At 50.3% G+C, this 26,228-nt stretch overlaps 14 protein-coding genes across 14 annotated transcripts; 8 read left to right on the top strand and 6 right to left on the bottom strand.

The window, feature by feature from the left end:
• Positions 1-494: 494 nt before the first annotated feature.
• BU24DRAFT_166746 (translation initiation factor eIF-2B subunit beta) lies at positions 495-2,734 on the top strand. Its single transcript, XM_033521448.1, has 3 exons — positions 495-973; positions 1,033-2,307; positions 2,360-2,734. The coding sequence occupies exons 1-3, from the start codon at positions 876-878 to the stop codon at positions 2,430-2,432; spliced, it is 1,446 nt and encodes a 481-aa protein (XP_033386525.1). The 5' UTR covers positions 495-875; the 3' UTR covers positions 2,433-2,734.
• Positions 2,735-2,840: 106 nt separating this feature from the next.
• BU24DRAFT_421192 (DUF1593-domain-containing protein) lies at positions 2,841-4,666 on the bottom strand. The gene has a single exon (XM_033527665.1). It carries the CDS (start codon positions 4,570-4,572, stop codon positions 3,037-3,039), a length of 1,536 nt encoding a protein of 511 aa, XP_033386524.1. The 5' UTR covers positions 4,573-4,666; the 3' UTR covers positions 2,841-3,036.
• A 259-nt stretch (positions 4,667-4,925) lies between these two features.
• Positions 4,926-5,778, top strand: BU24DRAFT_421191 (putative peroxisomal membrane protein 2, pxmp2). Its single transcript, XM_033527664.1, has one exon. The coding sequence runs from the start codon at positions 5,021-5,023 to the stop codon at positions 5,594-5,596; it is 576 nt and encodes a 191-aa protein (XP_033386523.1). The 5' UTR covers positions 4,926-5,020; the 3' UTR covers positions 5,597-5,778.
• A 523-nt stretch (positions 5,779-6,301) lies between these two features.
• Positions 6,302-8,138, top strand: BU24DRAFT_440852 (putative high-affinity glucose transporter; the record flags this gene model as incomplete). The annotated part of the gene is made up of 5 exons (XM_033530391.1): positions 6,302-6,789; positions 6,844-6,946; positions 6,995-7,263; positions 7,362-7,697; positions 7,753-8,138. The coding sequence occupies exons 1-5, from the start codon at positions 6,324-6,326 to the stop codon at positions 8,136-8,138; spliced, it is 1,560 nt and encodes a 519-aa protein (XP_033386522.1). The 5' UTR covers positions 6,302-6,323.
• Positions 8,139-8,325: 187 nt separating this feature from the next.
• BU24DRAFT_491199 (glycosyltransferase family 1 protein) lies at positions 8,326-9,455 on the top strand. The gene has a single exon (XM_033533770.1). It carries the CDS (start codon positions 8,477-8,479, stop codon positions 9,311-9,313), a length of 837 nt encoding a protein of 278 aa, XP_033386521.1. The 5' UTR covers positions 8,326-8,476; the 3' UTR covers positions 9,314-9,455.
• Positions 9,226-11,246, bottom strand: BU24DRAFT_491198 (uncharacterized protein). The gene is made up of 2 exons (XM_033533769.1): positions 10,497-11,246; positions 9,226-10,447 (listed from the first exon to the last, which is right to left on the bottom strand). Exons 1-2 carry the CDS (start codon positions 10,995-10,997, stop codon positions 9,497-9,499), a joined length of 1,452 nt encoding a protein of 483 aa, XP_033386520.1. The 5' UTR covers positions 10,998-11,246; the 3' UTR covers positions 9,226-9,496.
• A 110-nt stretch (positions 11,247-11,356) lies between these two features.
• BU24DRAFT_166597 (uncharacterized protein) lies at positions 11,357-13,371 on the top strand. The gene is made up of 2 exons (XM_033521446.1): positions 11,357-11,515; positions 11,584-13,371. The coding sequence occupies exons 1-2, from the start codon at positions 11,390-11,392 to the stop codon at positions 13,186-13,188; spliced, it is 1,731 nt and encodes a 576-aa protein (XP_033386519.1). The 5' UTR covers positions 11,357-11,389; the 3' UTR covers positions 13,189-13,371.
• A 279-nt stretch (positions 13,372-13,650) lies between these two features.
• On the bottom strand, positions 13,651-14,156 carry BU24DRAFT_345027 (ribosomal protein S12/S23; the record flags this gene model as incomplete). Its single annotated transcript, XM_033523431.1, has 2 exons — positions 13,651-13,829; positions 13,898-14,156. The coding sequence occupies 2 exons, from the start codon at positions 14,154-14,156 to the stop codon at positions 13,651-13,653; spliced, it is 438 nt and encodes a 145-aa protein (XP_033386518.1).
• Positions 14,157-14,805: 649 nt separating this feature from the next.
• On the top strand, positions 14,806-15,648 carry BU24DRAFT_345841 (uncharacterized protein; the record flags this gene model as incomplete). Its single annotated transcript, XM_033523461.1, has 1 exon — positions 14,806-15,648. The coding sequence occupies one exon, from the start codon at positions 14,806-14,808 to the stop codon at positions 15,646-15,648; it is 843 nt and encodes a 280-aa protein (XP_033386517.1).
• Positions 15,649-15,874: 226 nt separating this feature from the next.
• BU24DRAFT_166558 (MFS general substrate transporter) lies at positions 15,875-17,985 on the bottom strand. The gene is made up of 5 exons (XM_033521445.1): positions 17,793-17,985; positions 17,557-17,737; positions 17,468-17,495; positions 17,134-17,417; positions 15,875-17,083 (listed from the first exon to the last, which is right to left on the bottom strand). The coding sequence occupies exons 1-5, from the start codon at positions 17,809-17,811 to the stop codon at positions 16,102-16,104; spliced, it is 1,494 nt and encodes a 497-aa protein (XP_033386516.1). The 5' UTR covers positions 17,812-17,985; the 3' UTR covers positions 15,875-16,101.
• An 829-nt stretch (positions 17,986-18,814) lies between these two features.
• Positions 18,815-20,794, top strand: BU24DRAFT_421185 (uncharacterized protein). Its single transcript, XM_033527663.1, has one exon. The coding sequence runs from the start codon at positions 19,007-19,009 to the stop codon at positions 20,414-20,416; it is 1,410 nt and encodes a 469-aa protein (XP_033386515.1). The 5' UTR covers positions 18,815-19,006; the 3' UTR covers positions 20,417-20,794.
• Positions 20,795-21,613: 819 nt separating this feature from the next.
• BU24DRAFT_389909 (class II peroxidase) lies at positions 21,614-23,593 on the top strand. Its single transcript, XM_033525063.1, has 3 exons — positions 21,614-22,453; positions 22,533-22,654; positions 22,736-23,593. Exons 1-3 carry the CDS (start codon positions 22,041-22,043, stop codon positions 23,323-23,325), a joined length of 1,125 nt encoding a protein of 374 aa, XP_033386514.1. The 5' UTR covers positions 21,614-22,040; the 3' UTR covers positions 23,326-23,593.
• An 85-nt stretch (positions 23,594-23,678) lies between these two features.
• Positions 23,679-24,901, bottom strand: BU24DRAFT_491192 (uncharacterized protein). The gene is made up of 2 exons (XM_033533768.1): positions 24,548-24,901; positions 23,679-24,494 (listed from the first exon to the last, which is right to left on the bottom strand). The coding sequence occupies exons 1-2, from the start codon at positions 24,843-24,845 to the stop codon at positions 23,752-23,754; spliced, it is 1,041 nt and encodes a 346-aa protein (XP_033386513.1). The 5' UTR covers positions 24,846-24,901; the 3' UTR covers positions 23,679-23,751.
• Positions 24,902-25,131: 230 nt separating this feature from the next.
• Positions 25,132-25,902, bottom strand: BU24DRAFT_421182 (monothiol glutaredoxin-5). Its single transcript, XM_033527662.1, has 3 exons — positions 25,859-25,902; positions 25,514-25,793; positions 25,132-25,376 (listed from the first exon to the last, which is right to left on the bottom strand). Exons 1-3 carry the CDS (start codon positions 25,883-25,885, stop codon positions 25,201-25,203), a joined length of 483 nt encoding a protein of 160 aa, XP_033386512.1. The 5' UTR covers positions 25,886-25,902; the 3' UTR covers positions 25,132-25,200.
• Between the last annotated feature and the right edge of the window lie 326 nt (positions 25,903-26,228).

The following is a 26,228-nucleotide window of genomic DNA, read 5'->3' as shown; positions in this document are numbered from 1 at the left end:
ATATAGTAGTTCCTGAGTCGTTGCGTTCGGGGTATGTTTGGTTTGGATGCGGCGCGTTCAAAAAGGGCGGATACGGGGGTGGTGGTGTGTTCCCGGTGTAAGACTACTGTGTATGGACTTCGGGGGGCTCTTTCGTTCAGTCCAAGCTGCCAACGTGCGCAAGAGGCCTTTAGAGACAGAAGACAATTGCCAAATGGATGATTGAGGTCGCGACCAGTACAAAGGGCTTTGCTGTGTCACCGGTTTTGAGTCCCTGTGCGAGATTGAACCCCCGGCGAGGAGTATGAGCTGCTGTTGTCGGCCGTGTAACCTGGCAGATGAATGATCAGTCAAAGGTGTCGCAGATTCTGGAAGACAGCGACAGTGAAGACCCTAAGGCCAGCGACAAGCCGAGGGTGCTATGCGCTGAAAGGAAGAAGTGGGTAGGATCGTGGCAGGGGAAGAATGCAGATGTTCAGTAGCAGTGACGCAGCCCCGAAATGAAAGCGCTCATACGCTAAGCGTCCTTCCTCCTACCGAAACCTGAGCTCGGACCTTTTGTTCGCGGAAAATGCCCGATCCTCTTTCATGTGCGATGAGTCTTTAACATCGACCCCACCAAAAATAATAATATCTACCTACACTTCCCACTACACGATACTACAATCCTATCTACAAACCCCCATTTTCACCACATCTTGACATCCTCGGCAGGGACTTGCGCCTGACTCGCATTGGAAGTCCAAAAATAACTGCTGCTTCTGAGCTTCAGCTGTCGTTCACGCCAATTCACCCAGCTTCTCCCCCCACAAACGCCGTGACGACACTATTCACCCATCCGTCTATCCATCCCTGGCGCTGCAACGACCTCTATCCCCTCGAAGCACTACTCCAGAATGTCACAGGGGACGGTGATAGTAGCCCCAGGGCTCTCATCGTTTCTCAAATCTCTGAAGACTACTCCCGTAGAACCTTCGGTTGAGCACTTCATTTCGTATGGCCTGAGCCCCACAGTGATCGCATACATTGAATCCCTGACATTTGAGTTTGTAGTCTCCTCAAGCGACGTCAAATCCGCAACTCCAGACCATGTGCGATCGCAACCACGGCTCTCCTACTCCGCGTCGTGGGCGAATTCAAGGGAAGAGATGCTGCGAAGTTGGTCAAGCGTATCCGTGAAGTGGGGCGGCAATTGACGTCGGCACAACCACGCGAAGTGGTAGTAGGAAACATTGTACGCCGCGTTCTTGGTCTGGTGAGGGAGGTTGTCGACGAGAATATCGACGGCGAAACAAATGCGACGAGTGACCCGGGACACCCTGCACCCGCACAGCATGATTCCCTCCATCGGCCGCTGCTTACATCGTCAATCTCGCAATATAGCCCACTCAAGCATGCCGCGGCAGAACCAATGGATGCCAGCTTCCAATCTGAGGCTACATCAGACTCGGGAGATATTTCAAAGCGACCACCACTTCTCGCTTCTCACACATCATATGCCGCATCCGCTGGTACTGGCCTCACCCAGTCCCTCTTCGGCATCTTCTCACAGCCAGAAACGCCCTCAGCCTCCAACACACCTACCGGGCAGCAATCTCCCATCGGGAAGGGGATGTTGACATCACTCAATCTAGAACGACTAACAGACTTCAGCAAGTCCAATACGAACTTTGATTTGAAGGCAGAAGTTATGGATGGCATCCGAGAGTTGCAAGATGAACTAGAGCAGTCGGATGATTTGATCGCCGCAAATGCATTGGACCACATACATTCGAACGAAATCATCCTCACGCACACAGCCTCGACCAGCGTTCAGAAATTTCTGCTTGCGGCTGCCAGGAAACGTAAATTCACAGTCGTGCATGCTGAAACGTTCCCACATGATCACACAGCCACTCACGGAATCCTGTTGACGGGAAAGAAGAGGGAGAATTCCACCGTAGACGAAGCTGATTGGAAGCCACTAATTGCAGCTGGAATTGAAGTCTACGTTATTCCCGACTCCCACGTCTACGCTATCATGTCTCGTGTCAACAAGGTCATCTTAGCCACACACACGGTCCTGGCCAATGGTGGCCTTGTCGCAGCTGCAGGTGCCCATATGATCGCGAAAGCAGCGAAGAACCATCAGGTCCCTGTAGTTGTTGTTAGCGGTGTCTACAAGCTGAGCCCCGTATATCCGTTCGACTTGGACGAGCTCATTGAATATGGCGATGCCTCGAGTGTGGTTCCCTATGAGGATGGCGATTTTGTCGATAAAGTGGATGTAGAAGCACCTCTTTTCGACTATGTCCCAGCCGATCTGGTTGATCTGTACATCACCAATCTGTAAGATTATTTCCTACTTCTATCTAGGCTAGCACGCTAATCCCTCATCTAGTGGTGGCCATGCCCCGTCATTCCTCTACCGAATTGTCGCAGACCATTACCGGCCTGAAGACATCACTCTCTAGATTTGCATTCGTACTCGGCGCAACCTGCGCGAGCTCGTCTTAACAATTCGTACAAGGCGATAAAATTCAGTACTACCAGCAATTGCCACCTGCCATTTAGAGCCACAATCATGACATATTGTGAAGAGATACGACACTGGATGGTCCCCATATAAAAGGTGCTGCTAAGTCCAGTGTCCGATACTCGTTTCAGAGGACGGTAATAAACCTCATCTCCACGGGCTGGAACGGCACGATCCTCAATCCTCCTTGCCCACGCATTTGTGTTCGGTGAAGAGTCGATAGTAACAGTGTAAAACAATGGTAATCATTATATCAAAGGTCGAGATGTGCCATTAAATGCCGAAGGTGCGAAGGAGATGCAATATACGTGAAGAGGCTCATGCAAGGAATTGATCAAGTTTCCCGCTAAGATATCCAGGTGGGATAGATCAAACTATACCATGTGTAATATTCTTGTTTTCTACACTGAATTTTCTACTTCAAGAGGGCTATAGGAAGAGTGAGAGCAAAAAAGTAACTGACATAATATATTTCAGGTCCTCTTCTCATAGCTCATGACCATGTGCACCGTTTTCATGATCAATTCAGCTTATGCTTGCCATTACAGTTCGTCGTGACCAACTTCGCTCTTGGACGAACGAATACTCAAAACTATCCTCCGGTAACCGACCAACCCCCCATCTGAAACCTCAAGGATAACATGCAAATGTTTGTCAGCTTCGGGATGCGCACCCCGGCCCGGTTTACGGAGGATAGCCTCCTCCGGGATCTTCACTGTAACTTTCGAAGCTTCAGAAACCGGCCTCACCCCACCGCTCACAATCCCTTCTGTCTCTTCTGAGATAGTTAGAATAGCCACGTCTCGTTTGGGCGAGTTATTGTTCGATGACGGCTCAAAGTACTGCCACCATTTGTATGTTAGATTACCCTCGTCTGGATCGCAAGACGAAGATGCGTCCAGCTCCACAAGCTCCCCACTCTTAGCTTCGATACGGATAATGTCCCTAGTATAATCTCCATTTACTACAGCGACTGGGGCGTGTTTTGCAGACGAAAAGTCTGAGCTCTGTGACCACTGCATTCTGGCCGCAAAGTCGGCCTGGAATGCTTCGCGCCAGCGCCACACCGTTACCTGCGAGCCCATATAGATTGTCGGCTTGCCGTTTGCTTCAGAGGACGGCTTGATGATAGAATCTACGCTGTCTGCATAATGGCCCTCTTTCCAATTCACAGGGCCATACCGTCCCCCCCAGCTGCCCCATTCAGGATGCTCAGGATCTGACAGGCCATTGGGAATCATGTACAACAATGAGGGCGTGTCACCCTCCACCAAAAACTCGGTGTCTGGATACTTCGCACCCAATGGCCCTTGACTCTGTATATTCTTCTTGTTCCACACCGCAGATATGGTCTCGTCACTAATAGCGCTTGGGAAGTGGATGTAGTTGTCTCCCGATATTCCTCCCCACGCAGCAACAGCATACTTGTTGAAATGATGCACGCTGGCGATGTAGAACAAAGAGGGGAAGTGTCGTCTGATCCATGGTCCAGAATTGTCCTGATCGGATATAGCATATGCTCGTATCTTTGCAACAAATTCTTTGAGTTCATCGGAAGAACGCGTAGCGTTGACGTGCCATAGAGCTTGAGCAAGGACATTCGCGCCGCCCCATATCGGTATGTATAGCGGTTCGGACGAAGCATCCACAGCCTTCACGAGCAATTCGGAGCCCTCGCTGTCATGACCTTTGCCTACACCGTCCATGCCGTACAGTGCAGGTCCAGACTTGACCAAGGATCGAAGCCGATCAGGGCTATGCCAGCCATCTGCATGCTTCTCGAGGTTCGGAAGTACTTGGGCATATGCGTCGATGATGTCGAGCATCTGATCCGGACGAGTGGTATCGTTGAGCCAGTAGCTAGTTGTTGCAACCAATCCTTGGATGTCGAACTCATGGTTGTAAACCATCAGGCGAACGAACGACTGCGCATCATCTGGCTCATTGGCAATGTCGCTTAGGACAAACAGGCGCCTCGCTTGTTGCTCCTTGACATATGCACATTGATTGCAGAAGCATAGTGATACATAGAAGGCTATCAGAACCCATGCATGGCGAAGTGAGAACATATTAGCCATTGCGTGGAGGATTAGGCTCTACCTCCCTACCATTTGATTACTGTGGAAGGTATTTAACTTGAAAGCCGTGGGAGTGGTGTCGACCAAGTTCCTGAACCGAGTCCTTCAGCAACAAAAACCATACATTTCGCTAGTGGATGAAGCTTCTAACGGATGTATCGGTTTCGCATCAAAGTCCGAGACGGGAAAGTAACCCCCACGTTGACAGGCGCTTGTGGAGTCAGAAATGGTCGGGTGTCGATGATCTTTAGATCTGTAGTGCTTGAGATTTCCATTTTGGGAGTTTATAGCAAATAGCGCGCAACTCCGGTATATTTGACCATGCATCACCAGAAATTGTTGAACAACAAAGAAAGCATCACACGATCCAACTCTTTCGAAGACATCACAGTCGCTCATTCCTCCTCGCTACAGCCAAATCATCACAGAGCTCATTCAAATCATCGCCATGGTGTCCAAGCTAGTACAGACATGTATAGCATCAGTTGTACTGAAGACTACCGCAAACCTGGTGATACAATTGGTCAATCAAAAGGGCGAGACACATTTACCTTCCATCGACACATTCCGCCTCTTTCAATTTGCGCTGTTTGGCCTATTGTCTGCCCCTGTCAATTCATTCTGGCAACAATTGCTGGAGCGCTCTTTTCCGACGCGGAAGACCCCCCAAACCAACGACGCCGATGCGCGTGCGAGCAAGGATACCGGCAAAGCTCTCCCTGGCCCACAATCCCACGCAGACATCGAATGGGTCAATGTCTTCACGAAGCTTGCACTAGACCAATTGATCGGTCTGTTCGTCATGAACACCATATTTCTGAGTTGTATGAATATTGGCAATTGGTACGACCCACCTCTCGTCATACATGATATTCAACAAAAAGTCTTCTCGATTACAAAAGCCGGATGGAAAATCTGGCCCATGGTGGCCTTGACAAACTTCATTTTTGTACCTACGGATATGCGCGTAATTGTAGCTTCGTGTGTAGGATTTGGTTGGAACATGTTTTTGAGCCTGTTCTGAAGAGCGTGATGGTGGCTATGATTCAATAGTTCGATCCCGATTAAAATTGAAAATAGATGAGCAAGTGCCTCAGCAGGTTCGTGCCATAATCTCCGCACCTGTGTCACAAGCTTTGACATTGGCTCAAGTGTTTGATTGTATCTCTGTAATCTCTATAGTACTTTGAAAAAACATGTACCTACTGGCGGTACTCAACACTCCAGCTATGGAATTCGACTATCTTCCCCACAAGGTTTGCCTAAACAGCTACTGTGGGGATGCGGAGTCAGCCCTTCCTATCGAAGGCTTAAAGCCTTTTACTCTGTGTCTAATACGCCGACCGTCGCGATAGTTACTTCTATGTAGATCATTGTCCCAAAGGACGATTTGGAGTGTTTCCTCTTCGGTGGTAGCCCGCTCGTAGATTGGTCACAACTAACACCGGATGTCTGCCGACATTGGAGGATAAGCCTGAGCTATTGCGCGTTTGTAGCAATAGGCGAACATCATGCCTCCGATCCTTGGAGATGAAACCCATCATGGTAGAAGTGCCTCGAGTTGCCAGTAATGGTAATTGACGGCTCATAGCATGCAGCTAACTCTCTCATGGGTAATTGCGTGGGCATGATCGCGAATCCTTCGTGGGGAGTTCACTGTGGCTTATGATTGATATATATTCAGACAAGTATTGAGTGAATTCAAGGTTCACATCCAGCATTTTTGCGTCTCGAATCATCCCGCAAGCACAATGTTGGCCTCATTCAAGACATCGCCTCTGTATGAGGACCTCAACTGGCGCCTAGTGATGATAGGCCTGATATCATCACTGGGTGCTATGGGCTTTGGCTTTGACAACGGGTGGTGGGGAGGTGCTCTCGGCTTGGAACAGTTCAAAAGAAAGTATGGAGCGTACGACCCGAAGCTCGAGAAATGGGCTATACCAGCATACAAGACTTCGGTCGGGACAGGTACAGGATCGGCTGGTATCATCCTCGGTTGTATCATAGCCCCGTTCGCTACATCGATCCTGGGTCGCAAGAAGTCCTTCCTCGTCATGTCGTCCTTAATGATCGTCGGTATCGTCTTGGAGACGAGTGCTATCACCTCGTTCTGGCAGCTTGTCGTCGGCAGAATTCTTGTCTATTCGGGTATCGGACTGGCAACTAATGTCGTTCCCATGTACTTGAGTGAATGCTCTCCTCCACGAGTTAGGGGTAGGTCGTCTTTCAAACGAACGCTTCAGGCCATAACTAACACCATATTCACAGGAGCTTTTCTTGCACTCTACAGTTTCTTCAATTCCTTGGGGGTATTCTTGTCGACTCTAACAGTATATCTATCCCGCAACAGGACAGATCAATGGCAATATTTGTCGGTATACCAATATGATTACATTAATGACAATGCTAACTCTTTCAGAATCGTTATTATGTGCCAATTGTTCGTTCCTCTCGGCTACATCGCGTTGTACGTTTTCTTACCCGAGTCTCCGCGCTACCTCGTCTATCGCGGGAAGTATTCAGAAGCCGAAGAAGTCATGAAAATGCTGTCCAATCGACCCGAAACGATCCGAGAAGAAGTGGAATTGCTCAAATTGCAAGTTGAGGAGCAACGGGAGTATCACAAAGCAACATCGATACTCGATTGTTTCAGAACATCCAACTTGCGTCGAACTATCATCGCCATGGGTAAGCCGTTCATGCAGGGATATATCTTCTGTGTACATCAGGAACTTGTCCCGTTCTATCCAATTATTTTCGATGGATCCGCTGACAGGGAATAATAGGTGTCCAAATTCTACAACAAGCCCAAGGCGTATCATTCATTCAGAACTTCATCGTTGTCTTCATGCAGCAGCTAGGATTCTCTGACTCTCTACGAACGAACGTCCTTGTTACTGGCTGCGGCTTTGCTGTTCACTTCGTCACATTCCTCACATTCGACAAGATGGGTCGAAGGAACTCACTGATCGTTGGCTCGGTTGGTATGGCCGCTATGATGCTTGGTGTAGGCGGCGCGACGTCTTCTGGCAGTGTCAGTTCACTGTCTACATCGATACAAAATGGCTGTGCTGCCATGCTCATCCTATGGTACTCTATCTACGGATTCACTTGGGGACCAGGTAAGGCCAGAATAGCAACAGTCTTAGGATCTTCTCTTACTTACACATTTGATAGGATGTTGGATCGTTGCCGCAGAAGTTGGTACTGGCCAATTGAGGGAACGAACATTGTTCTTAGCCTCTATGGGTAGTTTCGTCACCTCTGTACCGATCAACTTTGTCAATCCATACGTCCAGTCGGCTCTTGGTGGACAAGTCACATTCATCTATGGCGCATTCTCAGTCGTGGCCATTCTTTTTGTCTTCTTTTTCGTACCGGAGACCAAGTATCGATCTTTGGAAGAATTAGATGAGATGTTCCAGGAACGCGTAGCAACCAGGAAGTTCAAGAAACATATCTGTGTCGGGCTAGGCGCAGAGATTACCCACTTAGAAGAGACACACGATGCCGACAACAAGAAAAAAGTAGCAGCTATTGAGCAAGAAGAGAGGATGGATTAAACTAGTGACAATAATGGTCATGATATTTCGTCCAAGATTGACGTTTTCTGATGCGGGTTGTAGCATAGCTTCATGGAGCGAAAGTCAATTGGCTGTAACGCTGGGTGACACTAAACCCCCTTCGCTCTAGCTGGTAATCATCATCACCAAACATACATTTACTTTCCAGACGTGCCAGATCAACCTTCTTCATTAACTATTGCTCTGCATGCCTTTTCTTTTCCTAGCAACAACTAGTATGACCCAAGTGAGCATGCACCATCCGGCGATTGCTTCTATTTCAACCATCTTAGATCCATTCTTTCCTTCATAACTCAATCTCCATCCTACGTGTCACAATGGCCCCGCAATTGACCTCTCTCTACACAACGTCCTTCCTCATTGCGCTCTTCGTCACCCTCCTTGTCGCGGCCTGTCTTCGTGCTATCAACATCCTGCCTGGTCGAACTTGCCACTCTGCCAAAGCACCTCGCAAAGCTGCGCCTGCCACCCGTATTCTAATCGTTCTCGGCTCTGGTGGTCACACACATGAGATGTTTCACCTGCTGCGAGATCTAGACACAAGCAGATACACGCAAAGGACGTACATTGTCAGCGGTGGAGACGCCTTCAGCGCACAAAGGGCTGTAGAGTTTGAACAGACGCTCGAGGATCGAGCCAGCGAGACGCGCAATAAAGCCACTACGGTGAGGAGGAGAGGAACTGAGAGACCGCTCTGCGTTGGAGCAGAACACTTCAATATTGCGACAATTCCGCGAGCCAGAAAGATTCACCAATCCCTTCTAACTACGCCATTCACGTCTCTAGTCACTCTTGTATCGGCTTTCTCGCCCCTGTTCCGCTCAGATCGGCTTCATCCGAACCTACCACCTACAACACCCTATGAAATCGCAGCTCAGGATCTTCCCGATTTGATTATCACGAACGGCCCTGCTACCGGCGTCATCGTTGTACTTGCTGCTCTCATTGCGAAGTTCTTCAATCTGAAAGGATGTAGCAGCAGGAGTAAATGTAGAACAATATACGTGGAAAGCTTTGCTCGCGTGAAGACGTTGAGCTTGAGTGCGAAGCTGCTCGCCGGCGTGGTCGATCGATTCTTGGTACAGTGGGAGGAGCTTGAGGGCGAAGGCGGGTACGTAGGGGGACACGCGGAATACTGGGGGATTCTAGTATAAGGTCGGGAAAGGTATTTGAGGGCATAGCACAGGCGTTCATGGGCTCATAACAATAGATACCCAGGGTCGTTGTCCAAGGTGAAATAATGCGAATGGAAGAGTACAATACAAGAACACCAGTATCTACAATATACTACAAGGTGATGTGCTTATGCGACAATCGTACGTATCCTACATGGGATTTTACCTGCTCAATTGCTGTCCATTTGCTGCCATGTGCTTGCCTAGCGCGTAAAGGAACTTCTTCGACACCTTCGGGGGTTGTGATGCGTCGTACTTTTGCTTCTTTGCTTGGTCAAGCTCCCATTTGATTTGCAGTGGTGTCTTCATTGCCGCAATGCGCACCTGTCTTGCCTCTTCCTCTCTCGCTTTGCCCTCGGCTTTCTTGGCTTTGCGGGCTTGCAACAGTTCTGCATGTTCGGATGATTCCTTCTCTCTCTTATAACGCTCGCTCGTGGATTCGCGGATCTCTTCGACGACCGTCTCGGGGAAGGGGGGCATTACAAGAGAGGGGATCCAGGATGATTGCCCCTCAACCACGTTACGCAGGGTATCACCCTCCCATGCTGTTGGCTTATGCTCTCTAGGTTTGGTGCTGGGCCTTGTTGCTGCGTCCCGGTCCGTCTCGACTGCTGCCACGTCCTCCAAACTTTCAGTTTCTTCAACTACTGCAGCCTTGCCCTTGAATCCGACGGCGTTCTTCAACCTCCCAAAAATACCAGGCGACGACTCGTCTCTCTTCACTTCTTCTGCGACATTATCCAATTTTCCTGCACCAGCTGTGTTGGTTTTCCGCGCTTGGTTCTCCCATGGCCATGGAATGCGGACACGTGTGCCGGCAACGTATCGGTGGTAGGGGACCGCTTCGGTTTCTGGATCGATCTGCTCAGCCTCGGGAATGTCGAATTGCACCTCTCCAGTGAAAGGATTGATGCCCGTGGTGTGCTTTTCTACGTCAACCGCCTCCACAATGCAATCGCTGACCGTCTTGATCGGACGACCGCTCCCATCCTGCACATAATTGTCCAACTTGGCTACGAGGCGAACTTGGTCGTAAGGTAATGCCATAGTCCACTCTCGTTTTGGCGTCTTCTGATTCGTGAGGAAATTGAAAAGACTGCCCTCTGCCCATATCTGTAGTATGTTAGGAGAGAGGTATTGTAGTCTGCTTCTGTGAACCTACCATATTGCTATGCTCAACAGTGACAGAGTTCGTAGACCTGTCCACGTTTCCTACAACCCCGACCTTATTTTTGTCCTTGCCGCTGAGAATTACCACACGATCGCCTTCAACAATGCTGAGATGGTCGCGCATGACGTTGTCCGGTATTCTACCCTTCAGTCGCTTCTGTAGGCTTTCAGATGCACCGAACCAATGGTCTGGGATAGGGGGAAGCCGCATTTCGTCCTGATTCATGGCACCGTAAGTTGAAGCACCTTTGCCAACCGCTCTATTGGGGCGGAGTGGACCGAGATTGAAGTCTTCGCGGGCTCGTCTCCGTGCATCTTTTGCTGACTTCTGTTTGATATTTTTTGTGGACATGGTGCTCAATATGTACGATTTCGTTTCTCGTTTCTCCTCTTTGATGGGAGCCAGACGCTCCCGCTCGAGCTCACGCAGGCGAAGAGCATATTTAATCTGCCTTATGTGCTTGAGCTTTCGGATTGCCTTTGCTGATGACATTTTTATTTTGCCGAGTCCGAGGAATATATAGGCAATGGATGGTTGAGTACTGGATCAGTCGAGTGGGGGGGTTCGTAAAATGGTCGAAATGGGCGAAAATAAAGATCGTGCAGCGGTGAAAGGACCGGGTATACGTTCGCAAGAGAAGCTCAATGCAAAAAATACCCCCCTAGAGATACATGAGCAACCTTGGATAGAATCCAATCGCAAGCGCGCAGGTTTGTACTGAGATTGGTTGTCACGCCTACCTTTCGTGAAATGTCGTCGCCAAAACTTTGCCCGACCTCCGAGCTACCTCTTGGCGAAGGCGGTCAGAATTGGCAGAATTGTGTCGCCAACACAACTCTGGGGGATGCGAATGAATCTACTGACAACAGCTACACTAAATCGACATGGCTCGTATTACACGGCGGCGATTGCGCTGCTTCTATTGCGGTGAATATACCCGCAACGAAAAATCTGGCTTTCCACAATCGTGGTTTTGTAAGCAATGCGAAGCCGTGAATTATCTAGACGAAGTAGGTAAACATTTGCGTATAGCATAAACAACAACAACTGGGAAGTGACACTTTCTAACTCGAGATAGAAGGGAGATATCGCAGACCCTCCTACAGAAACAACTACGAACGCTCCTCCAGCCTCTTACGGACATGCGCGGCCAGCTTCGCCCTCCATCATGCCCGCTGAATCGCCCTTCTGCGACACCTGCCAACGACATCAGATACTTATAAACAAGGCGCTCGCAGACTACATACCTGATGAGAGTGATCCTAGCTACGAACAGCATGTAGCTACTGCCGATAGCTATCGCGCGGAGCTTGAAACCCGATACCCTCAAGTCTGCGACAACTGCATAGGCCGTGTCCATGACCAGATGCGCGCTGCAGGATACGCTGCCAAAGCGGACCACTTCCGGCGTATTCTTGAGACATCAAAGAAGTCCAAGCTGGAGTACTCTACACCGAGACAAATTTGGACTCTCCGGGCGATCTCGTTAGCGAAATGGGTGTATGTGGGAAGCATTGTCACGGGCATCTTTTGGCATCTTCTACAATATTTTGCCATACCCGGGGTGCAAGAAGAAATCTCATGGCACGAATGTCTTCTTCAATTCCGGTCTAATATGAGATATGATCGAGAATGCTTGAGATCAGCAACTATATCGCGTTTGACGATTTGGGCGGTCGTTGGGGATGTCCTCACAATATGGTGGAACCCCAAACTCGCAGAGAAGACAAACAGGAGTGGAGGGCGTATGCGAGGTCTGGTGCTTCTTTGGCTTGTACGAAGCATCATCATTGCACTCCGGACTGCTAGTCTGTTCCAAGTCGATGAACATATGAAGAATGCAACTAATCATCATCTTTTTACGTATGGGCATTTGGGTATTGTTGTGGTACTACTGCTTTCGGTCCTTGTATCTTGGAAAGCTGTTTGGATCGAATATCAGTCTACGAGGTCTTTCATGCAAGACATAACTCCACATCTTCCAAGCGCGCAGGCGGCGCTATCTCACAAGAATAGTCCCATTGGTACCACTTCCGTGCGGCCGAATGCTACAACATATGACACAATGGCACATTCGTTCGCCACTTCTTTGGTTGGACCCGAGGATGATCAACAAATTGACTACCCGCCATCACCCACCATGACCGAAGCGTCAATATCCACTCGTGCCACAGAACAAAGCACGCCATGGCCTCGTCGACGACCAAGCACACACTTGGACGCTGTCGAAGACGAGGATGCCATGGACTGGACGCCCACGACTCGGAGGTTTGGACGTGAGCAGGACATTGAACCGATCGCCTGGTCCCATGCCACCTCCTCGTCAGTACAACCTCGCCAGGAACCACAACCACACTCCATATTCGCCCAACGGGATCCAAATCCATTCTCTCAGCGGGTACCCTCCTTCCCTAAGAACCCAACCAGGGAGAAGCTCGACCCGTGGAAGCCGGGCGTTTGGGCGCCTGCACTTCCCGAAAACAAGAGGAACTTCTTCCAGGACATGATGAAGAAAGGGGAAAGCCCGGAGTCCCAGAGGAAGATCGTAGAGGGCGTTCCAAAGGTTGTGAAGAGAGACGAAGAGCTGTTTCAGAAGCCACAGCTCAAATACGACTATCAGGGTTATGCTGGATATAAGACGACAGGCTTGGAGGACACATTCAATGGGCTCTTTTCGAAGTGAGCGTACGACGCTTTTTTTTGGGTACACGCATGAGAGGGTCGAAGCATACATGGAGTTGTCGGATTCAGATTAGATACCCTTTCTTTAGATTGACGGCATGGTCATTGTTACGGAATGGAGGAGCACGCATCTCGAATGGACTATGTAAAATATGGCAGCTGGACTGCCACGTAAATGAAACCAAATATAAGCATGACTCGGGAAAATAGCACATATGTCAAATGATAGCATAAATCCCATCAAGGTTGGTCGCATATGTGATTTTGGAGCTCGAAATGATCAGATTTTCTATCTAACCTTCATCAAGACTGTCATGAACGTTTTTGTTTTCATGCCGTAGAAGAAATCCCAGATGTAAGACTCCGTTATCCACCATTGTATCCGTAGACTACAACCTCCGTCTTCGCCTCGGGCTCCAATCGGCTCGTCTTTTTCATCCCATTCCCGCGTGGATTTGATTGTCTATGATCGGGGCTTCTCCTTCTTCTCCTTCCACAGAGCGGAGAGACCAACACCGGAAACCTTGACGACCTTGAAACGGACACCGGGAATATCACCCTTGGCCTTGCCCTTGCGACCGAAACCAGCGAGGAGGACCTCGTCGTTCTCATCGACGAAGTTCAAGCAACCGTCATTGGGGACTGCGGATTTTTCGTTAACATTGCCTCTCAATATCTCGATCCTTCGCGATCCGTGGTGTGACACATACCGAAAGCAGTGACCTTCTTTCCGTTCTTGATCAACTGAACCCTGACGCACTTTCGGATAGCAGAGTTGGGCTGCTTGGCCTCAACACCGACCTTCTCGAGGACTATGCCCTTGGCGTGGGAAGAGCCACCGAAGGGAGAGGACTTGTAGGCGGTTCCGAGAAGACGCTTCTTGTAGTGGAGATCGGCCCAACGGCCCTCACGGCGAGTGTTGCGCAGCTTGCGCGCGGCGTTGAGACCTCTTGGCTGTCCCTTACCCATGATGGCTGCGTGTACTGTTAGCAATGAAATTGACAAAAGAAGAGGTACCGTGGGCGTGGAGGAGGTGACGGAGGGCGGACGAATGAATTGACAATCGTGATGTCGATTCTGGGGGCAGAAATGCAGTTGTTTCGGGGTGTGCGTACCGATTTATCGATGGGAAATCCTGGGTGAATGGGTGGTTAGTGGTGGATATCGAGTTCGAAAGTTGAAGTTGAGTTCTCTGCAAATTGAGAGAGTTGTTGTGGGCTTGGCGGCCGGCTAGCCCAAACGAGGTCTGTACAGGCGCTCGGACCATCTCACCCTACCATCTGCACATGCCCAGCATACAACCCAGAGGGGGACGACTCGATATGTGAATTACTCATAAGTAGTAATGATAGGTTCACCTGTATAATTGTACTGTCTGGTGTCTTTCAAACAGTCTTCCCGTAGTAGCTCTTCTTTTCATGGTATAGATGTAAATACTAAGCCTGGCTCGCACTTCTGAATTGATGGATCACGCTCCTCTGGGAGATCTGATCTAATCTGATGCCTCGGGGCCTTCGTCATCTAACACGGATCTAAGAAGTTGATCAATCTCTCTCCCAATCCTCTACACGACAATGTGAACCTTGAACGTGCAAAGGCGACCATGTCTTCCAATCCAATGAACAGAGTATCTACAAACAATCGACTCCCCGCACCGGCACTCTTCGTCGGCCCATCCTCACGCAATGCCTCCACCGCCTCCCTCCAGCCTCCAGGTGCGGACGCCGGCAAGCCGTCGCGAGCTCCACTCACGCGTCAGCGCTCGCTGCTCGCCCCAGACTCAAAACGACCTCTGCCTCCAACAGCCAGCAACTCAATCTACGACGGAGAGCAACTCAGCCTCACCTCCTCTAACCCTTCCGCGCCCTTCATCCGCCGCCAGAAGCAGGCCAATCAGGCCGCCGACGCGGAAGCATCAAGTCGTGCAGAGGCAATATGGGCGGAGATGCAGAACACGCTGGAGGAGGTGGAGCTGAGCGCCATCAAAGGGCCCGGAATGACTGTGTTCGGATCGGAGCACACGCGCGCGCTGGACGACCTCCGACGAGCGCAGATTGACTTGGCCAAGGCATGGGCGCGGTCTGAGGCAGAGGAGTCGGGCCACGGTGTGGAAGACAAGAAGTCTGCGCAAGGTGCAGATGCAGCTGACATGCTCGGCGCGGATAGGGTAGATAAGTCATCCGAGGGCGCATCTGGAAGGAAAGGCGGTGGCATCGGTGGGATGCTGGAGCGAAGCCAGTTGGCGGAGGAATCGGAAAAAGACAAAGAATTGAGTCGGAGGAGGAGAGAGGCAAATGATCGCTATTTCGAACAGGTCAACAAAGGGGTTCTCGAGGTAGTCATGAGATTAGAGGAGGTGGCTCGGGCGATGAAAGGGGTAGAGAAGGAGAGTCAAGAAATCTGGCATGACAGTGAGAGTGTGGACACTATGAGTGTTACCACCACAGAGAATGCGACTTGAAGAATCGTCTGCGAGGACTACGTAGCCTGATGCAGGTTCACACATTTTATTCTGTATCACGGAATTCGACGTTTCCCCCTATGGGTGGAAGACCGCACCTAAACAAAGTGTGTTCGTCAATAAGAAAAAAGATCCGGCGTCGGATCAAGTACACATACACCAAACATCTGGAACGCGGGCAGTTTGATAAATGCTATGCATTGTATCATCAACTATGGGTAAAAGGTCAGGCCTGCATGCTCAAATGAACATATGAAAGCCGACTAGACATTTGCAAAAGATGCTCACTGGATAAGTAGCTCGCTTCAGATATTAATTACAAAGTTTTCCAGGCCCATAGAGCGATAGGTATGGTCACAGATACAATCCCAATATGATAGTTGGGGTAGTTGCATCGAAGCGTGGTCCCATTCCTAGGCGATATTTTTTTCCACATCAATTCTGCCGTAACTCTTACAATAGATATCGGTAGTCAGGGTTCAAGTCACCCAACTCCATTTTCTCATACTCCGTCAGACCAACGTCCCTGACAGACTTGTCTCTACTCCTGTTGGCCCACTTGCACATTATGAAGTAGCTCAAACAGCTAAGTGCTGAGAAGATGACGAAGGCTATGCAAATGGAATAACCCTTAGTGTATCTCGGTGCGTCGGGCTTGAGGAAAGAAAAGACGGCAATGATTCCGCCGATGTTTCCGAAGCCAACCTGCCAGGCGGATCCGACTGCGCGACGGTGGTGGCCACCGAGATTCATGTTGAACCAACAGACAATGACCGGCATAGCAGTGTAGGCGCCCATGGCAACGAGGAACAGAGCAGCGTACTGGACCTCTCGGTTGTTGTGAACACTGATGAGTATGGCGAATCCACTAATGCAGACAAGGATGGGGAAGATGGCGAACAGGAATCGATGCTGGAAGCGGTCGGATAAGTAGGCGATTACCATGGCAAATCCGAACGCCGCCGCCCACGGGGGAACGCTGTGAAGCTGGGTCTGGATGGGGCTGTATCCGTAGCTCTGAAGAATTGATGGCGAGAAGTAGGCGTAGCCATAAGCGGGGACAATGAGACCAAAGTACATCAATCCACCGATAATGACCTTGGGGTCTTTAAAAACACGGAAAACGTCTCGGGTAGTAATGTCACGCTCGGCAGCGGATCGACCCTGATCGAGCTGGAGGCGTGCTTTGACAAACTCTCGCTCGTCTTCTTGGAGCCATTTCACTTCTTCAGGGAAGTTGGGCAGTAGGAAGAAGAAAAAGAAGGAGACAAGGACAGTGAGAAGACCTTCGAGGATGAAGATCCAGCGCCAGCCTCTGTACCCGGGAACTATTTTGTCCATCTTTCCGATAGCACTGGCAAGTAGACCACCGAATGCGCCAGCCAGGGTTGTGCTTGAGAAGAAGAAAGTGTATCGACGTTGAGCTTCGTGGCGTCTGTCATCGTTAGCTGGGTCTCAATGTCACGGGAACAGCCTCCAACTTACCGATACCACATTCCAATCAAGTAGAAGGCACCAGGAAACATGCCCGTCTCGAAAACGCCGAGGAAGAAACGAGTCGCCAGAAGTCCTGCATAGTTTTTGACGAAACCTTGGATCATGGTTACTAGGCCAAATCCGAACATGCAAATAGAAAGCCAGACTCTAGGCTTGAACTTTTTGAGCAAGACATTCGATGGGATTTCGAAAAGAATGTACGGGACGAAGAAGATGACAAGCGCAGTGTTATATCGGTTGTTCTGCAAAAGATGCAACTCTTCGGACATGCCCTGTAGTAATCCGTTAGCACTGCCAACAACAAAGACGCAAGCATACGTACGAAGACATTAGCATTGGCGATATTGACACTAGATCGCTTTGGTCAGACCATGCTCTAAAGAGATTTTTGAAAATCATTAATGTACGGACCGATCCAGAAAAGCAAGTAGGTACATGATACACAGATAGGGTATCACGTGGACGTCGATTTTGTATACCAATCGTCTCTCTGTCGTATGCGCAGGACAGACAACTGCTGGACGATCATCCTGGTAGTCGGCGTCGTAATGTGCAGGGGCTCCGGCTTCGTTCTGGATCTCAGGATCCTGCTCTGATGCATACATATTAGATATGCAAAGCAATTTGCGACTTTCAAACTGACTCACTCTCGTTTGGAGAAAACATGACGCTACGGCCCGAGGACTCAATATGACAGAACTTGATCGTCTTCTTCGAATGTGGCACCAGTTACAAATACAAACAAAACAAGTAGACACAAGACCTCCGTCTGGATTATGGAAGGAAATGAGGAAAGAAGGATGAGAAAAAAATCAGGTCACACAGTAGAGAAAACCTAGGGTTATGATCGACTTTTCGGAACGAGCAGCGGCAAACCGCCGAGGTCGGTCGAACCGCACAGTTACATTCTCCCCCGCATCCCCGACAGATCAGGTTGTAACCACTTGCCTTTATCGTGCAAACTCCTTCGCGCTAGTGCTAGAACTAGGCATGTCATCGTCACATCTCGCTTCCTCATGCTCTGTACGTAGCTTGATGATCGTCACGGGAACAAGCCTGGCCAGGTTCATAGTCTGGGGTAGACGACTGAACACGAGTATTCGTCAAAGCATGGATCGATGAAATGGTTGGTAGATGTGGATGTGGAGGAATCAGGATACATCTGGTGTTGAATCGAACCTCGCATGCACGAAATGTTAGAGTTTCATAGTGGCTTGCATATCGTTGGTTCGGCTCGGCTTCAGCAGCCAAGGTGGAGAAAATATGAAGAAAGGAAACCTTGGTGGCGGATGTGGCTTGCTTCATGTGGCTTTTTTGCTCTTAGTTCCTCAGTCATTAACTATTGGTAGTGAACTCTAAGAATGATCAACGTCCGAGGTAGAGCGTAGACAAGTGAACCTCTCCTCTTCTCATAACTAATGCCGTCAGCAACCGCGGTGATGAGATTGTAGGCTCGAGCAATTGCCGCGACCAGATGCCTTTCATCCGTTTCAAAGTTCTCACAGAATGAATGCAAGCCAGTTAGATAGATACAGGCTGATTCCAATTGAGATGATGATACGTACCGGCAATTCACGCCCCCCAGCACCCAAAGTCCAAGCTGCTGACTCAGGGTGCCAGGGCCCTTCCAAGCCAAATCACCGCCAATCGGAGCGCCACAGCTCCGACAGAAACCCAAGATCAACGTCAACCTTCCTTTGGCATTTTTGCACTTGACATCCTTCCCCACGCCGACGACAACCCTTCTCTCGTGGAACTCAGCACACATGCAGGCCAACTGAGCTGTAATACATCGTGCGCACTTTTCCGCGCATTCCTCCCTGGCGTCTCCATCATCCGTCAGCTGGCCTGCTGACCAGTCATGGTCAACTCAAAGAATGTCTCTTTCAAAGTCGATAAGCAGGCACCGATACAGGGACCTCCACCTCTTCCATATGCCACAGTGATTAACTGCCGTAAGCCGCGCGGGAAGCGGAGTTTAAAGGGCGGGGAAGAGGTGCGCTCGCAGCAGGTTCCGGTTCCAGCAGTACTGCTCAAGGTATCTGGTGGAGAAAGAGAGAGGAAGCGGAAGCGGGTGGCAGATGTGCAAGCTGTGGAAGTTGTTCGGAGACCTGACCAGGAAAGTAGTCATGGTCAAAGTAGTCATGGTTCCCGCGACCAGTCTTCTCCTAGTAGGTCGGTATTTCCGTGGTCGTTCCCAACTCAGAGGCCCCAATTATCAAAACCAACCAAGTTCAGGAGAGGACGAACGCTTTCTAAAAGGATAGATCTCGATTCCTGGTTTACGATTTTGTCATTCTCCGATCCCGCACAACTCCTAGAGATGCGCACCAAGATTGCCTCATGCTATCGCTTCCTGCGGGACAATCCTACTCTATGGAAGCACAGCCGATCCTATTATTACGGAGACAGCCTGCCGAATCCGCCCGCTGAACTCACCGAATTTCAATATGCTCACCTACGGCATGGCCATGGCTGCATGAGCTGCGGTACTCCCTCCACCCGCAAGACCTACTGGGCATTTCTTCGTCGTTGGTGCAAGCCTTGCCTGCAGAAAAAAACTCTGCGGGAGCATGAGGCCGTGGCCTTGTTCAAGGGGATGCACAACGAAGAAATTCCGCACGTTCTGCGAGCTCTGGGGTCTGGTGTCATTGATTCCTGGTGCAATTTCGTGGGGGTCGGGCCAGCTCAGACACACTCCCTTAAGAACATCTATCTGGCGGCTGATGTTCATAAGCTCGTGGCCGACATGGCACAGGGGGCCCGGGAGAACCGCGCAACGTGGCATGCAGAGCTACGTACCTTTCTCATGCAGAAACAGAGAGTCATCGAGGCCCGCCGTGAGTTCGCCAAGAAGATGGAAACCTGGGAGGACAACACGCGTGCATCCAAAGCGTTCAACTACCAGGGAAAGAAGGAGGCCCGGAAGACATATTTCGTTGACAAGGCTTCGAGACTCGACCTTGATCCCCCGACCACCTTGAGAGAGATGGAACAGTGTCCTGCATTCCGCCGCTCAATCGCAATCCCAAAAGAGCCCAACATGACATCGTGGCTAGCATTATTACCCAAACTCGAAAAGGAAGTCGCAGAACTACGGTCGCGACCTCCGCCTCCGCCGCCAGCACCAGCATCCACACCTGTTCCGAGCACACCTGTCTCGAGCATACCTCATCGTGGCGTCTCGACGAGCCTCTCTACACCTGAGCCTACCAGTCATGAGCCTACCAGTCATGAGCCCACTCGTCATGAGCCCACTAGTCATCCATAAATGGCTCATTCTTTGCATGGGATCTCGAAGATATCCACTTTCATCTTTGACTTCCATTACTCTCCTATTTTTATTCAGATAATATTTCCCGAGTAGCTATGGCGTTTTCTCTGCATGGGCTGTTTGGTGTTTCTACATTTGCATTAGGTACATGGGTATTCGGGACTATCACGAGCTGGGCATAATGGGATATCGGTATATGGATATATGCCTAACACATATGATGACGATATTACTGGGAGGAATTATTTTGCAGCCTTTTTCTTCTACGATCAACGATAGATTCTAATTACACGACAACTTTCTTCGACATGATTCTTGCTATAATTGCCATCAAAATAGCAGAATATCACATAATCTTGCAATCTTGACTGTTCACGGAGAGCCCATTATTTGTAGATTGGTGAATGAAGATGTCTAGGGCTAGATGATGGCCCATTACTAATTGACGAATTGGCTGGAAGCGTTAGCCTTTGACGCACTAGGTCAATCGGATGACGTTGACCGCATTTGCTTATTCACATGCCACTTGATTGGCAGCCAGCGAAAAGTTGGGGGAGGGACCGACCCACTGATACGAAGCAACGAACAGGTGGATAATTCATACTACCCTATGCACAGTACACAGAACAGTGGGTGTCAATCTACATACATAGGGCACGAGTACAAGTGAACGTACATTCTCAAATGATGTTTCGACGGATATAAAAAGGCCATGCATATCGATGAGCCTCATTTGCTGTGTATGGCTGGTAGGCTGGTACCTTGCCGATCGAGCGTGGGTGGTTGAAGATGGATGGCCAATCAGAAGGACAGGAGCCAATCAGATTGGTCGGAATAAGCAGGCCCTTCATACGAGGTTTAAGCATGAGCATGTCTTTTTTTTAATGCCGTAACGTGGGAGGAAACATGCCGCTGGACCCTGGAAGTTGGAAGTGGAAGCCTGTTGGTTGGAGAGGCGGAACAAGAAAAAATAACATCTGCCTTCGCAACCGACCTTACTCCGCGGCATCCAAAGGCACGATTGCAAAGCAGACGGCGAAGGCGGCCACAATTTACTGGCTCGTGAAAGCAGAGGGGAATGGATTAGATGAGCATCAGCATTCTAGAAGTCGGTCATAGCACAGGTTTTTTACGAATTGGCGCATCTCCATTGGTCGACACGGCTACCCCAGGACCACAGCGGTACCCACACGTTGCCGTTATGATGGCCATTTCTCGTTCTTTTTCGGCATCGCATCAGCAGCCTACGGGGTAACTAGCAGGAATCAACGAAACTGCTGGAATCTCTCCCTCTCTCCCCGAAGTCTTTACCTCGTTAGTATCGGTTCGACTTCCTGGAACTCTCGCCCTATTAAAGCTGCGGAACCGCTGTTCTCTTATCTTTCTCTCTCCCGTTTCTTCCTCATTTGCCCCCAAAAGCAATCCTCCCCTCCCCCCAGTGTAGATCTATATGAACACACACGTCACCCTCACACCATATCGCACAGCAAAAGACCATCACGAGCCATTGACATCCACCACACCCTATAACTCGTGCGTCGGACCCAGATCAATAGACCGATCTATTCATTCAATCGACCACCTCCGAGCTTAAGATACGAGCTTATCTCACAACACCACAATGGCGTCCGCATCACGATGCTTCACCCGCGCTCTGCGCACCACAGCTCCCACCCTGCGCAGCACCACAACCCGCTCCGCCCGATTCGCCATCCCCCAGCAGACCTTCCGTCAGCAATCTCGCCGCGGCTATGCCTCCCAGCCCGAGCAGGCCGACACCTACGAGGGAAACCCCTCCGCCATGATGTGGGGAGCGGGTGCATTGCTGGTTGGTGCCGCCGGATACGGCCTCTACAACTACAAGCCTGAGCTCTTCGGCAAGGAGGCAAAGGCGAAGGGCATCTTCCAACCCAGGTTCGAGGACTACCAGAAGGTCTATGATGCCGTGGCGAAGAAGCTCGCGGACGAGGATGACTACGACGATGGCAGCTACGGACCCGTCCTGCTGCGTCTGGCATGGCATGCCTCTGGAACGTAAGTATTTCCATCAATTGGATTTCCATGCACACACTGTGCGAATTTTGAATAATGGCATATTGACTTGTATGAATAGCTACGATGCTGCAACTGGCACTGGAGGTTCCAACGGTGCAACCATGAGATTCGCACCCGAGAGCGACCACGGCGCCAACGCTGGTCTCAAGGCCGCGCGTGACTTCCTCGAGCCCATCAAGCGTAAGTGAGCCCTTGTCGTCTGAGAATCTCTCAATTGAAACTCGAAAATATGGCATAACATGACTGACACTCTCCCCATAGAGCAATTCCCCTGGATCACCTACTCCGACCTCTGGATCCTCTCCGGCGTCGCCGCCGTGCAAGAGATGCAGGGTCCCAAGATCCCCTTCCGCCCCGGCCGACAGGACCGCGACGTCTCGTTCTGCACGCCCGACGGCCGCCTCCCCGACGCCTCCAAGGAGCAGAACCACATCCGCGCCATCTTCGGCCGCATGGGCTTCGACGACCGGGAGATGGTCGCCCTGTCCGGCGCCCACGCCCTCGGCCGCTGCCACTCCGACCGCTCTGGCTTCGACGGCCCCTGGACCTTCTCACCTACCACCCTCACTAACGACTACTACAAGCTCTTGCTCGACGAGAAGTGGGCCTGGAAGAAGTGGAACGGCCCCAAGCAGTTCGAGGACGTCAAGACCAAGTCGCTCATGATGTTGCCCACCGACATGGCGCTCATCAAGGACAAGGCTTTCAGGGCCCATGTCGAGCGCTACGCCAAGGACAACGACGCTTTCTTCAAGGAGTTCTCCGATGCCGTGTTGAGGCTCTTCGAGCTCGGCGTGCCGTTCGTCGCCGCCGAGGACCAGAGGTGGACGTTCAAGAGCTCGTTCGATTAAGCGTTGTGCAGTGTGCGTGGGTGTAATGTGCGATGGGGACGTTTGATTAGAGATAGACGAGCATTTTCTCCCGTGGTGGCAAGTGTCTCCGGGGAGGAGAGAACGTAGATACCCGACTAGACCAACTAGATGATCCACTTAGATGCTGCATATATGCATGTATAGATGGAGGAGATGTTTCGTGGCATAGAAGCACTTTTGCGGTCACGTTTTGTGGCGATTTCTATTGTAGTTGTAGTAGTATATGATTATACATTTCAGAACCCGTTTTATGTTATTTGATTACAATAATTGATACAACTAATTCCATGTGATTGTTACAGCTTCTCAAAGCTGTCTATGAAAAGATAAGGCTTCGTATATGTCCATGCACATTGATCAGCCTTATGTCATAAACAGCATACACCGTGTCTTTCTCGAGATCAGCTAGTCATTCAGTATGCTGAGGAACTGCGCATGCTTATGCCTCCACCAGTCCTGATAATCATCAATCTGTTGCTCCAGGTCCGCAGCGTGTGACTCGCCAAGTTCGCTCACTTCGCTCCGTAGATCGTTAACGACCTCACTTGACACTCCTTCCAGAGCACGCAGAGGAACGCTGAATGAGGATGGTCGACTGATGAAGTCTGGTAGGGGCTCCTTGGTCGTAACGCGCCTTTTCGATTTGGCAGAGTCCTGTGAGACGAATAGTGGTTCTTCTCCCTGAGTATCATTTGGCCCTAGGTCGTCAGAGCCCATGTCGAGTAACAGCATGTTTTTCATCTCATCCCGTCCGAGAACCTGGACGCCACATTTCCATATCTCACCGACGATTCTCTCCCATCGCTTCTGCAGCTCTTGCAATCGAGCCTCTGCTTTGGCAGAATGCTCTTCGAAGATCCCTGTCGCTGCCCCGATCCTTACGAGGCCTGTCTCTGTTTTCCCGTCGTGGTTGACGCGTGCTTTGGTGAACGTAACATCACCGAGGGGACGGCTCAGCTCTTCGCGTTCCCGCTGGATCCTGTCTGTGAGTGAAGGCTCAGGCGCGGTTTTTGAGGCCGCAGCGATGGGTTTAGAGTCGGGGATCTTAGTCGCTGTAGCTGTCAAAGCCTGGATGAGACGATCAAAGGTTTCATCGATCTGTACAGTTGCATTCTCGCGAAGCGTGGTCTTATAAGTCTTTGTCGCATCTTCACTGAAACTTAGCGTGGAGGATTTCACTGAAGTGAGAGAATTGGCTCACCTTTGAAGGCAACAACAAGCGGGTGCTTCTCCGAGCCCTTTGCCTGTTCGAATAATTGAGTTACTTTCCCTGGATTCCGCTTGACTACTCTGGCTCTGTCATCCTGTGGCTTCGGTATGTCTACAGTTCTTGTCGCAATGCCCGTGATTGTTTTGCGGGCTCTGGGGTGCTTCGATTGAGTCTTGCCAATGGCTTTGAAGACTGCACCGGCGGAGACGGTCTCCTTCTTGGACCTCTGTTTTGACTTCTGCATCTTGCTCTCCTTAGCAATATGGTGTGCTGGAACTTCGACCGACATTCTGAGATGTGCAGAGGGTGAAGGCGATCACTGGGGTGGAAGTGATGGAGTTGGGGCGACACAAGAAGGAAAGCACGATCGCGTCACACAACCCCTCAACCTCAGACCGAAAGCTAGCCAAACGGGCACATAATGGGACTATAGATAAATCAAAGCCAACACGAGTATAGGAATCCCTGATTGAACGACCTCTATTGTCGTAATGAGCACAAATAGAAGCCGTACATCACGTGTCATTATTCAACCATATCCACGGGTAACGTTTGATTCATTAGACATTTCCATAGCCTTCCTGCTGTGTCATCCCGGGATATATACAGGATTATCGTACATTGCCTACTCAGAGATCCATGCTCTATTTCGAAGGCTCCTCCGGTGTGCTCTCCTCCGGCACAAGAACACCCTTCTCCTCCAACATCTTCGCCAACGAACCGTCCTGGTGCATCGTCATGAGAATGTCGCAGCCACCAATGAACTCCTTATCGACGTAGAGCTGGGGGATCGTGGGCCACTCCGAGTATTCTTTGATACCTGCGATTCCATAGTCAGCACAAGCTCCAAACCGCTCGACGTCCATCCAGAAACTCCGCCACAAACGATCGTCCAGACATGCTCTATAGCTATATAGCATATCCCTGTATCCCCAATTCATATATTCCATAGCTTACCTTGCCTCAAGTCATTGTCTTCCAGCACATTGAAAGCAGTGAACTTCTCCGGATCCACGCCCTGCATGCCCAAGATCTGGATGCTCGCCCTCGAGAACCCGCATTGCGGTGTCTCAGGCGTTCCCTTCATGAACAAGACAACGGGCGCTGAGGCCACGGCCTTGTCGATGGCGGTGCGAGTCGCATCGGAGAGGTGGCGGATTTGTGCGGGCGTGAGTATCCGTGGGGTGACGCGAGCATTGGGGAGGGCACGAGCGGTGTGGGTTGCGGCGCGGAAAGCCTGATCATTTTGGTGAGCTTTTAGTGTTATGCTATGGGGCTGGTGGGAGATGGGATGGTAATTACCGACGAGAAAGCTGTCCTCGAAAACATCGTGAATATGAGGTGGATCTGGGGGAATTGTAGGATGTTTGGTCTCTTCCGAAGGTTTGCCGCAAAATGTTTGTATGAGGTCAACGCCAAGATCGGCATGGTATCACTAATCCCTGTGTCACTCCATTACAGAGCTGGATTATTTTAAACCAATGCTCATTGGTAAACCTATTATTCTCCAAGATGTTTCGACCACATTATTATATCAATTGTAGCATGATGCCATTGCAATGTTGATTCGCTCCTTTGTGAATTCCCGTCCTACGACGAGACAAGCATAATTTTTGTCAACCTATGTCTACGACTACCAATAGGACACTCTCTCGACCATTACCGAATGTTT

The sequence above is a fragment of the Aaosphaeria arxii genome, assembly GCF_010015735.1.
Source record: "Aaosphaeria arxii CBS 175.79 unplaced genomic scaffold BU24scaffold_3, whole genome shotgun sequence".
Lineage (NCBI taxonomy): Eukaryota > Fungi > Ascomycota > Dothideomycetes > Pleosporales > Aaosphaeria > Aaosphaeria arxii.
This window is presented reverse-complemented; position numbering and strand designations above follow the sequence as displayed.